The 12,701-nt window shown below is 38.9% G+C and overlaps 1 protein-coding gene across 5 annotated transcripts in view; it reads left to right on the forward strand.

Moving 5' to 3' along the window:
• Positions 1 to 12,701, forward strand: part of ttll7 (tubulin tyrosine ligase like 7) — a 107,781-nt gene that overhangs the window by 56,213 nt on the left and 38,867 nt on the right. For all 5 annotated transcript variants that reach the window (XM_062978101.1, XM_016994885.2, XM_008114157.3 and 2 more), the window contains exons 10-13: positions 2,524 to 2,618; positions 7,468 to 7,615; positions 7,712 to 7,785; positions 11,319 to 11,454. In XM_062978101.1, the coding sequence (XP_062834171.1) occupies positions 2,524 to 2,618; positions 7,468 to 7,615; positions 7,712 to 7,785; positions 11,319 to 11,454 (453 nt within the window). The remainder of the gene's footprint in view (positions 1 to 2,523; positions 2,619 to 7,467; positions 7,616 to 7,711; positions 7,786 to 11,318; positions 11,455 to 12,701) is intronic.

The following is a 12,701-nucleotide window of genomic DNA, read 5'->3' on the forward strand; positions in this document are numbered from 1 at the left end:
CTGAAAAAAAACCCTAATTTCTGATTAGATAGCCTGAGAAGTAGTTTTACACCAAGCTGGTATTCTCTGTTTGTGTTACCGCATGCCTTTTCAAGACATCTGGCTGTTTCAGTTGTTTTGAAGTCACATGCAAGACAGAAGATTGAGGTTCAGAAATGAACGATCATCTATATAAACCAGGGATGGCAAAAATCATAAGTCCATCTAGATCTCACTGCAGTTCTCATCATTCCTCTCCACTGTTTAGTGACACCAAGAATTGTAGTCTAAGAATATTTGGATGTCCACATGATTCTCAGCCTTCGGGGAGATAGGGCAAGTTATAAATAAAGTTTATTATTAACCTTGGCCTAAATAATTTTAAATTCTAAAGAATCATGTGCAAATCCATAGATATTGCTATTGGTTTTTTTTCTAATGGAGAAAGCAAAAGATTTCAAGCCTAAATGATGTATCAGATGAGAAAGAGGAAAACCCTGTGCAGTACTTCTTTCAAGAGCAAATAATGCAAAATGTATACTATTAGATTTGGGATCATGGAAATGATTAACTAGAACCTTTAGAACACTGAGATGTCATTTTTGATTTCGTATTTAACTTTATGGCAGTCAGTGCATTCACATGGCAACTTTAGCTCATAAGAGAAGTTACATGCTTATGGGCACTAACAATAATCAGGGATAGTAATTGCTGGATTCTCTTAAGAGAGACTGAGTGTGTGCAGAACCTTAGTATATATAGAGGGCAGGGGAAAAGAGAAACATTGGTGGGTGTAGACATTACAAATATGAAAAGCCAGTGGAATGAGAAAGGAAGGAAAATTGACAAGAAGAGAAGGAGATAATAAATGGAAATGAATAAAGAAGCGAGTAAGTTGGGGCCATATTTTAGTTCCAGCTCTATTCCTCTGAGCATGGTATAGTGGTTTGACTGTTGGATTGTGACTCCTGAACAGAGTTCTTCTTCTTCTTCTTTTTTAAAATAGATTTTTATTAGAGTTTTAGGTATAGTATACAGTGATAGAGTGAGAACATATGATTTTATAGGAAAGAAAGATAGAAGGAATGAGAAAAAAGAAAAAAAAAGAAAAATTGAATAGAGAAAAAAATGACAAAAAATAATAATCTAAGACCAGAGTTCTGATCCTTCCTTGGACAGGGAAATCCACAGCAGAATCATGAGCAGGTTACACCTTCTCAGCCTTAGAGGAAGGCAATGACAAACTTATCTGAGGAAATCTCACCAATAAACCCCCATGATTCATCTTACAGCCTTTCTACACAGACACTTAAATCCAGGTTGAGCCGTCTTGAGGTTGGGGTGTCTATAAAATGTACATCCCCAATGCACGCTGCAAAACACATTCAGCTGGAAATAGTGTATAAAAAAGCCCCCTCAGCTGTAATTCTGGATTAACCCACAAAATCTACTGAAGCTGATCAGTGTATATACAATTCAGAGCAGGAATTTGGAAGCAACATACAGAGGCGCTTATGTGGATAGGGCTAACTCTGATAGGGCTAACCCATGGGAATTATCTCTTTCCTTTTCTTGCTTTGCTCTGAATTGTTCTAGCACTGATTCTTATCAGATAGGCACATCTTGTCAAACAAGGTAGGAAAAAATATTCCTTGGCTTGGAGCAACCCACACTCAGCAAATCTTTGTGGCCAGCTTCCAGTTAGTTCATGGGATGCCTTTGTAGGCCCTCTGCAGTGTACAGCCTTAGTGTCACCCTAAATTGGAAAGGCACACAATGACAACAACCTGTTCTTATGTGATTAGATGGAGATATCAGATGTAATCATCTTCTGTTAAATTTTGGTGGTGCACCAGAAACTGTAGCTACTTCATGTGAAAATGGATGTGACTAAGCCCTATGCAGGTGCAGAATATCTGACAGACTGTATCTTCCCATATGTGCCTTTCTGAACTCTGAGATCCTAAGAAGAGGTTTTTCTGTCAGTGCCACCGCTTTCTCAACTACTGTACATTTGGTGTGTACACTAGATAGTGTCTTCTCAGTGGCTGCTCCCAGGCTCTAGAACTTCTTCCGTATAGAAGCTAGAATAGCTCCTTGCTTGCTATCCTTCCATTGATAAGTGAAGCCTTTTTTTGTATTGAAGCAGGCTTTCAGTAGTGGAAAGTTGAAATAAAACTGCTTTAGAAAATCGTGTTCTGTACTTCTTTTCATCATTATAAATGTATGTTTTATGTTGCAATTGTTAGTAGTTTAATTCTATTTTAATATAGACTTTTTGTATGTTTTCTGCTATAGTATAGTTATAATTTGTAAGATACTTGGAGAACAGCTGGGATATAAATAAGGAGATTATAATGGTGATGCACAGGGCAGAATGCAGGTGCATAGTCAGGTATGTTTGCAAGATGATTTTTTAAAAATGACTCAATGTGTATATATACAAGAAAGAGTGAGGTGGAGATAGAAAAAAATTATAATATTTTGGAGTTATTGTGTGGATTAAATATTCTTAGGGATGTTCACTCCTCTTATATTTTTCAGATTAACCGAGCCCCAAGCTTTGGTACTGACCAAAAAATAGACTATGATGTGAAAAAAGGTGTTCTGCTCAATGCATTAAAGCTTCTCAATATCAGGTAAATTTATATTTAAATCAATCTGTCCATTTATTGCTTGCGACCAAAGGCTATTGCAAACTGTATATAAAACAAGATACAGATACACAAGTGAAGTGTACAGCATAAAAATATTTACAAACAACTGCCATCTGCAGGGGGGTGGGCACACACTATTCATCCAGAAAATGTTTGAACAATCCAAAGGATTATTGTTAATGTCAAGGAATACAACAGGATGAAATAGTTTTAAATGTACATTCTAACTGATAAGTTTTCACAAAACTATATTGACTCTTTATTGCTTCATGGGCAAAGTAGGGTATAATATAAACAACGCTGCAATCAACATACTCCCAGCAAAAGTATTACTTTATTTTATGCTAAGCAGCCTACCAAAATGATCAAATAGGCAAAAAACTCTTTGTGTGGGAGTTGTTCAAAGCATATTGAAATGGAGAGTCCTCAATATGACCTGCTTGATATGACCAATTTATAGATAAAGACTAAGAATTTTCCCCATTGTCAATATTGCAGCCTACTTATCATTTACCTACAGGCGCACTGTGCCAGTATTTACAATTAAGACACCTTTTAATGACTGTGTGTGGACAGGACTACCCTGCTGTGTTGTTGTTGTTGTTGTTGTTGTTATGTTTGTTTATATCCCTCTTTTTTTCTCCATACGGAAACTCAAATCGGCTCACAACTAAAAGCATCGCAATACAACCTGTGGTGTTAGAAGCATACCCTCAGGGAATCCGAAGCAAATTAGTCTAGGTGGTTATTTGCTTTTGTTGTAAATACTGGATTCAATGTTAATGCAATTTAAATTGATTGATTGATTAATGATGATGATAATTTCTCGAGACTGTGTACAACATACTACAATATTTAATGAAAACACGTAAAATAATTTTTAAAACATGTATTAGAAACATAAGACTAAAATACGAACTGTTACATGCCAAAATAACCCATACACATACTTTAAAATGTCAATTTAAAATAAATAGTTTAGAATTACCTGCATAGGCCTGCTGGAAGTGATAGGTCTTTAATGTCTTTTAAAATTCAGACAGGATAGGATTTGAATGAGTTTTCATTTGCAGTAATATACTTTGGACAGCTGTTTGTATTCTCTTCCTTTTTTATTTTGTGCTCTTTGGATTCTTTATAACACCTTTGGTTAATATCTTCCTGATGTCTTGCTTCCATTTTCCCCTCAGATACATATATTCAGATTGTCTCAATGCCTCAGCTATTTGAAAGAAAGTGATTAATGAATGAGGGCAGATTGACTGTTTTTGAGCAAATGCCTCCCATTTTAAAATGCTTTTAGTTTTTTTATATTTTATGAATCCTACATATGATAATTTTCCTTCATTGCTATTATCTGGCATATATTTTTATTTAGAATCTTTTGCTGCTATATATTTTGCAGAGTTGGGAACATTACTTTTTAAAAGTAATACTGCTGGCTGATGATGATGATTTTCTTTTATTTTTACTTGTTAATTTCTTTTTACTTTTTTTCTTTTACTTTTTCTTTTCTTTCTTTCTTTCTTTTCTTTCTTTCTTTCTTTCTTTCTCTTCTTCTTCTTCTTCTCCTTTTTTCTTCTTCTTTCTTTCTTTCTTTTTTTTTTTTTACAAAAAATCACTTAAAATTCCAAAGAGCCACCACCTCTCTGGTAATTTAGGAGTAACCAGTTAACATCATTACTTTTCTGGTGAAACAAGTAATGTTATCAGATGTTGACCTAAATTTGGCTGTTAATGCGGACTAAAGTAGATTCACTGAATCAGTTCATAAATAAGTAAGTCAATACCTATTTAAATCCTATTTATTCCATTGGTCTACCCTAGTTAGGACTAACAGTTGAATTTAGGACATTGTGTTACTACTTAAAAATAACAACATTGGGAATATTGTTAACAAAATCTACCATTACAACAGCAATGTTATGTTTAATGCTTTCATTTGAAACTCGGAAAATTAGAAGTTAAGACTAGAGGCTTATAGTTGAGATGAATTGATTTGTGACATGACTTAGTATGGATGAATGAAACCTCTGGTTTTCAGCATATTTATCCCTGTGCCTTGTAAATCTTTGCCAGCTGAGTCATGGTGACTAACCTGCTGTCGAAGTCATAAGCATAACCAGACAAGGGAGTAGCTTGGAGATAGTGATATAAAATTAGGACATTTCCTACCTAAATAAGAAATCTTTTCTCACCTAATGAATTTCTCAAATTTCTGGCATTACAAGGCTGTGGAGTCAGTAAGTAAAAACCTTGGCTCTTTGGGCTCTTCTATACAGGCTCTAAAACACGGAAGAAACCAAGATAAAAGGGGTGGTGGTGGCTAAATGATGTTTTACAAAAATGCATGCTGATTTGAATTAACAGATGAAATACACATGTTAAAAAAGTACACTTAAAACCCAATTCTGGTGGGGAAAAATGCATATTCACATGACTATATATCTCTGCAATCAAGGAAAAATGTGATTTCATTTTATACCCTGGTATGGACTCCTCCAGCATATATGTACATTTTAAAATCCCGAAACAGCTGATCTGGGCTGTAAACATATGGAGCCATGGACACACATGTGGCTAAATGGAAGCACAAATGTAAAGTAATTACAATGAGAACTCTCTGCAACCATTCCTTTGTTCTGAACTTTATAAAATTAAGCAGAGCTTGAATTTACAGTAGGGTGATGAGAAATAATAAGAAATCTGCTTGTGTGTACATTTAGATAACTTAATGAGCGGATATCAGGTCCAGCACATCTTGGAGAGTCAATTAAAAAAAATAAACTTCCGCCAGATGTCCCTTGTCTATCTTGCAGATTTCTAAAATCTGCTACAAACGTGTCAGGATGGCAGGGTACCATTTACCGGGACTGAGAGGTCTGTGTTTTGACTTGCTGTCAGGTCAGGGCCGGTTGATTATACGAGGCCGCTGACGCGGCCGCCTCGGGCGCTGGCCGCTAGGGGCGCTGTCGAGGCGTCGACAGCGGCCCGTAGCGCCACCGATGCCTCCGGTGTTGGCGCGGCCGCGCGGGGCTTCAATCCCCGCGCCCGCGCCAAACCGCTAAAAACAGATATGCCATTTTGCCCTTAGTCGACAAACTAAGGGCAAAATGGCCTATCTGGCTGTGCGCATGCGATCGCCCGGCGGCCGCGACCAGGAAGTAAGGGCCAAATGGCCTATCTGTGCTGTGCGCATGCGCACAGCACAGATAGGCCATTTTGCCCGTAGTCGACAAACTAAGGGCAAAATGGCCTATCTGGCTGTGCGCATGCGCACTGCCAGATAGCCCATTTTGCCCTTAGTTTGTAGACTAAGGGCCAAATGGCCTATCTGTGCTGTGCGCATACGCACAGCACAGATAGGCCATTTTGCCCTTACTTCCTGGTCGCGGCCAGGGCACGCTGGACGGGGGGCGGGGCCAACTCTGGCCCCGCCCCCAGCACTATTCGCCCTGGCCCCGCCTCCCACGCAGCGTGGGAGGCGGGGCCAGGGCATGCTGGGCGGGGCCAGGGCGTGGGAGGCGGGGCCGGTGGCGGGGGCGCTTTTTAGCACCCCCGCTTAACATTTAAAAATATCTCCGGCCGGCCCTGTGTCAGGTCCCACAATTTTTGCCCCACTTATTTGTCCTACATTTTGGCACTGTCTGGAAGCATCCTATGTTTCTACTATGCAACTCTGATTCTGGGTGCCTCTTCCTTGTAGAATTAATGCAGTGGCACTTCAACTGCCATGGCTCAATGCAATGGAATCAAGAGTGTTGTAATTTTACAAAGTCTTTAGCCTTCTCTGCAATGGCAGGTACAGTGGTATCAAACTGCATAATTCTATCTTGCAAGCACACTCTCTGATTCTGCCTCCAGTTCCTTCTTAAATAGCAAATGTATATTAATTAGTAAAAACAATTTTACTGCTGTGAAGTAGTAGCACAAAGTATTCATCCCCACCACATGATTCACCAGGCTAGATAGACTGATAAAAAACGTAATATATACTTATTTAATTAAAATTATTGAATTAGAAGGGGCCCGTGGTGGTGCAGTGGGTTAAACCCTTGTAATGGCAGGACTACTGATCAGCAGGTCAGTTGTTCAAATCTGGGGAGAGCGGTTGAGCTCCCTCTGTCAGCTCCAGCTCCCCATGCGGGGACATGAGAGAAGCCTCCCACAAGGATGGTAAAACATCAAACATCCGGGTGTCCCCTGGGTGACATCCTTGCAGATGGTCAGTTCTCCCACACTAGAAGCGACTTGCAGCTTCTCAAGTCACTGCTGACACACACACAAAAGAAGACTTTCCTAAATTCCTTTGAAAGGGAATATGTAACAATCTAGGCATCTGTGCTTTTATTTTGAAGCTGGAGTTAGAGTAGGTACATTTTTGACTCCACATATTCGGTGGATTTTTGATTGATTTATTGTCTTGAGATGGGATCCAAGACTGATTCCAGAAGTTTAAAACGATATGAAATTGATTTCTTATTTTCCAAAAGGTAAAAACAAAACAAATAACAGTATATTAAAAAACCATGGTTAAAACAGTAAAACCACATTAAGAATGTAATTACTAACAAAATTTGTATTTAGAAAATAAAATACAGCACATCATACGCAGCACTGTTATATAATTTAAACGGAAACACAGCAAATAGAAGAGTTAATTGTCTCATTCTCTGCCATGGTAGAAATTGGAGACTGGTGGAAAATTTCATCAGGACAGAATTCTTATTTTGGGGGGCTATGCCATTATTCAACACCTCCTCAGCCCAGTTACATTCTCTGCTTGATGGATATGTTCTTTTTGTCATGTCTGCTGTAAATTTTATTTCAGAACAAGTGATAAAAGGAAAAATTTAGCTAAGCAGAAAGCAGAGGCTCAGAAGAGACTTTATGGTCAAGGTTCAATGAAAAGGTTGTCACCTGTGTCTTCTGATTGGGAAAAGCAACGACGGTCCTTAGAAAGAAGGAGAGAAGAACTGGTATTATATTTTTGAAACTATATATATATAAGCTACATTTTCAGACCCTTCCAGTTAACATGGTCAATCACTTCTTAAATGTTCTTGATTTTTTAGAAAGAGACACTTGCACAAGTACGCAAACAGATCTCCAAAGAAGAACATGAAAATAGGCATATGGGAAATTACAGGTAACTGGATAATCTTAGCATTCAATTCAAAAGAATTTTTAAATATAACATAATGCTGTAATTGAGGAACATTTCTGTGCCTAATTTTTTGTTTGAGCAAAGATGGCTTCTAGTGAGTAACAGGAGGGGCAATGAGAATAAGCAGTAAAATCTGGAAGTGGTACTGACTTTTTGGGGTTAAAAAATGCAATTATCCTCAGCAAGATTGACATGTGGTGCAGAGCGAAGACACAGATTGTTTCAACCATGCCTAGAATGAATTTTCTCTGTTTTCTATTCCTGCTTCAGAGGAAAAGTTAACTCTTAAATATCGTTAGTGTCAGTACAGATCTTATTCTAGAACTTGGAAAGTGACGCTTTACAGTATTTTGTTATTTTTATTGTGCCAATCAATTCCAAGGATTTGACTATCACTATATTTACATTTGGAGCCTCCGGTGGCTCAGTGTGTTAAAGCGCTGAACTGCTGAACTTGCAGACCGAAAGGTCCCAGGTTCAAATCCAGGGAGCGGAGTGAGCGCCCGCTGTTAGCTCCAGCTTCTGCCAACCTAGCAGTTCGAAAACATGCAAATGTGAGTAGATCAATAGGTACCTCTCCGGTGGGAAGGTAACGGTGTTCCATGCAGTCATGCCGGCCACTTGACCTTGGAGGTGACAACGCCGGCTCTTCGACTTAGAAAAGGAGAAGAGCACCAATCCCCAGAGTCGAACACGACTGGATTTAATGTCAGGGGAAACCTTTACCTTTACCTTTTATATTTACATTTAAAAGTAGATATTTTGCAATTTATCAGAAGTAACTAAAATAGGGTTTAGCTATTTTTTTTAAATGAATGCAGAAGCACATGGCATAGCATGAGTCAATAGTGATACCATATATTTTTTCATCATTAGTGAGGCTATATCCATAACTATAAAGATTAATTATGCCACAGAAGGAGCGGTTTCATCCCTTCTGAAGTGACAACAGTAATACAACTTATGGCATCATTATTGGAGAAAGGAAGAAATTACCAGTAGTTTGTTGTTTGTGTGGATGGGAAGAATATTTGAAAATATTAAAAATGGCTGAAATACATATTTCTTGAAAGATAGGAAAGTTTAATAGGGAGAAGTCTGGACTTACAAGAATCTTTGTACTTCGAGTCTTATTCTGTGCAAATGTTTGTGTGTGTGCAGAAAACAGCATTTGTGTGTGTGTACAAATTCTGTTTCCTGAGCAGAAAATACTATTTTCTCTGCAAGGCCTTGTGTCAATTTTATGCAGACTACATTCTCAATAACAACATTTTCTTCAGAGGAAACAGATATTCACTGGGGATTGGTTCTTGGAAACCCCCCTGCCCCAAATCCCATGGATACCAAAATACATTGATGCTTAAGTTCCAATATCATATACAGTGATACAGTAAAAGGTTAACTCTTATATAAAATGGAAAAGTCAAGCCTTGCTTTTAAGGATTTTTAAGAGGGAGGGGGATTTTTTCAAGCCATGAATGGTTCTGTGGATGCGCAATCTGTGAACATGGAAGGCAGATTGTTCGAAAAGAATTGCTAAAAATACTTGCTGCTCCTTTGGAAATGAAGGAATTACATCTCTAGTGACTAGTTACATCCAGACTCTGGTCTAACATAGTGAGTGCATAATTCAGATCACTCTGTAATCTGTATACTCTTGAGAACTGGAGAGAATAGTGAACTGATTTTCTGTTTGATGCGATAAGGCAGTTCTTTAAATTGTAGGCACTTTCTATCTTTGGCTTGAGACAGCTCAATTGAACACTTGGTTGTGCTCTCTCTCTCTCTCTCTCTCTCTCTCTCTCTCTCTATCTATATATATATATATATATGCTATGGAAAATGAGTCAATTCTACCAGGACATTTTGCATCAAGTACAGCCATGGATTAGCTTTAATTTCAGAACACAAAACCTTTTCTTGCTTGTTTTCAGACTATCTTCTAAGGAAGCTTATCAGGAGTTTTGAAGCTACAGATTAGTTGGCAAACATCCTTGAAAGGCAGCCTGCCTGTTACTGTCACAGGCAAATAGGAAGCTACCTTACACCAGGCCAGGCGGTTTGCCAATCTATTTCATATTGTCTGCTGTGTCTGGCATCAGGTTCCTAAGGTCTCTAATGATGGTCTTTCCGATCACTACTAGTCTGATTATTTTAACTAAAGATAGCAGAGAGGTTATCTGTACAGAAAGCATGAGTTCAGCCCCTGAGCTAGGATCCTTCCCCAAATATCCCTGTAACAAATCTTGCTCCCAAATGTTTAGCTAAAGAAAAGTGTAGAGCAATGCAATATGTTGTAGCCATATCCAGTCCCATGGGAAATGTGAAGGTATTTTGCATGTATCATGTTGTAGTCATAGTTTGTCTATTTATGAATCTAGGGCCACTCAGGTATTTTGTTATTTTCCTAGCATTTTAATGACTGTCAAGAAACATGCCTGACCTATTTCTTGGAACCAGCTGATTTGGCCTATTTAGCTGATCTGCATCAATTAAACAGTGGTGGTGACCAGAGATTGAGAAGTTCCTTTTATATACTAGAACTGTATATTAAGTTCACTGACTGAATTTGTAGGGAGTTTTCTGGGGGCTGTGGTTTTAAAAAAATAACTTTTCCAGGACCTGTTAGTGGTAATTTATAGTGTTGGCAGGGGTAGGCATTTATCCTAGCTTTTTGGGAAGGAGAAATAAGGGTCCATGAATAATAAAGGAAGAAGCCAACCACTAATGGGATTTCTCACACCCTTTTGTGGTATTCCTTGGTTAGTAAACACTTTTTATACAATACCACACCCTTTTTAACAGGGAAGATGTTCCTGAATTTACTGTGGAAGCAGAAAACCATTGATAATAGGGAATCCTATTGAAATGAATGACTTTTGATGAAAGCTGCCATTGAGTCATGCTAGAAAACCTAGAAAATTCGTAGAAATGTATCCTCCATGAATTTTCTAGGTTCTCCAGCAAAAGCATGCCATAGAATTTCCTGGAGGACCTGTAAAATTCCAAGAGAGGACATATTTTTGAGATGCAGGTAAACATAACCATAAGTACTGGGCATACCATACTTCTGAAGTATGAGTGAATTATTTTGTTAATGTTTCTTACCTGAAGTTGAGATTTCAGTGAGTATTCAAATACTCAAATGTTTATATTTTCATACATAAACTCTGTTCCTATTTTGCTTGGTATCTTGGCTAACACTTGACACACCTAGTTAAATCATCCACAAAAGTCATTAAACTAGAAATAGTGTTTTCACAATCTGTGCTTCACATTGATGATAAACAATGGCCAAATCTACTAGCCAATAGGCTTTTTTGGTTTAGTATTGTGCTTAAGGTGGAGCCAATAATCTCATAGGCACAGCTTGTCAGATGGAATGGAAGCAGAGCTATTTTGCCCTTTTGTGATTCTTGTTCATGTCAGTGTAATGTGTGTTGGAAATAGACTCTGTAGATTGTAATCCCTGTCCCTGCTTCTTTGTTTTTCTTCCTCCTTTATTAAAATCCTAGGCGGATTTATCCTCCTGATGATAAGCTGCTGCTTGAAAAATATGAAACTCTTTTAGCTGCTGCCTTTCAGACATTCCTCTCTGGGAGAGCAGCGTCACTTCAACGAGAAATGAACAACCCTTTGAAAAGGATGAAGGTACCATTGGATTGATATCACCTCACACTTATCATGTTTGTGCAGAGTTAACATCATTCTGAAGGATTCTCTCTGATGAATTTTTACTTCCCCATCAATATTTGGTGCTACCTAAGCTGTATTTAAAGATTAGTTTCTGAAAAAAGATGTAGCTGCGATCATTTATATTCATTCTGCTTGCTGAAACAAAACAGCAAGTTGGCTATTAGTTGTATCAATGTGCTTTCACTGATTGTATCCCTGCTTTGTTTTTAAGTGGCCCCTAAATGGAAAAGAGCTGTGTTGTTTAGAAAACTCCAGGTAGATATTCTGGGGGCTTGGAACCATTGGCTCTCCAACTCTTATCAGGGCCAGATATGGAGCTGAATCTGAGCTATAGATTCAATATATCTGGGGTAGATAGAAGCACTATGTTACATTCCTAGTTTTTAAACTACATGTAGCCTTTTAAAGAAATGCTAATTTCAAAACAGTTCATACTTTATGTTCCTGTTTTAGTATTCATAAGAAAAGCTGTGCTTTGAATGTCTGAATAACTGGGATGGGCAATTGGTTGCTTTGCGGGTGTTATTGGACTCGAGAGTCCATGAATCCAAGTCAGCAAAGCTAAAGGGCAGTATCTAAATGGCCACAATATCCCCCTCGATGGATTGTCACCTTGCCGTGGTGAGGGGGCTTGCGTGTTCCAATGAACCTGAGGGTACAACCACTGGAGTCTTGCACTCCCAGGAGGAGCCACAGGGGAGGATCCAGACCAAGAACAATCCGAAGACCCTAAGACCTCAACGGTGGAGCAGGCAGAGGATAACATGGTACATGTTACAATGGCTGTGAAGGCAGAAGAAGGCTGCAACAGACTGAGAAGCTACTGTCGTTGTGCAATCACACCACTGCTGGGACCTCACTCTGTGAAGACTGTGTGTTGACTGGCAGTGCACCGACCTCCACACATTAAAAAAAAATCACGCACAGGCATCTTCCAAGAAAAATAAAAACAAACCAACTGAAGTCCCATGGCGATCAGCGAGTGGCGACGGGGGCAGGACTGTGAAATCTGGAAGCCCCTAGTCACAGACTGGCACATGGGCAGTGGATATGGACTCAGTCGTTCTACCTCAAGGTCCGAGGCAGTTGAGTAGTCCAGCAGCTGTATCCATGATTGAGCAGCCCATTTTAGGATCCGCTCTGCTCACCCCACATGGGGAAGGGGCTAGAAAAGGTGCCTTAAACATAGTCTGCCCCTCCCA

The sequence above is a fragment of the Anolis carolinensis genome, chromosome 4 (genome assembly GCF_035594765.1).
Source record: "Anolis carolinensis isolate JA03-04 chromosome 4, rAnoCar3.1.pri, whole genome shotgun sequence".
In the NCBI taxonomy this organism is placed as follows: domain Eukaryota; kingdom Metazoa; phylum Chordata; class Lepidosauria; order Squamata; family Dactyloidae; genus Anolis; species Anolis carolinensis.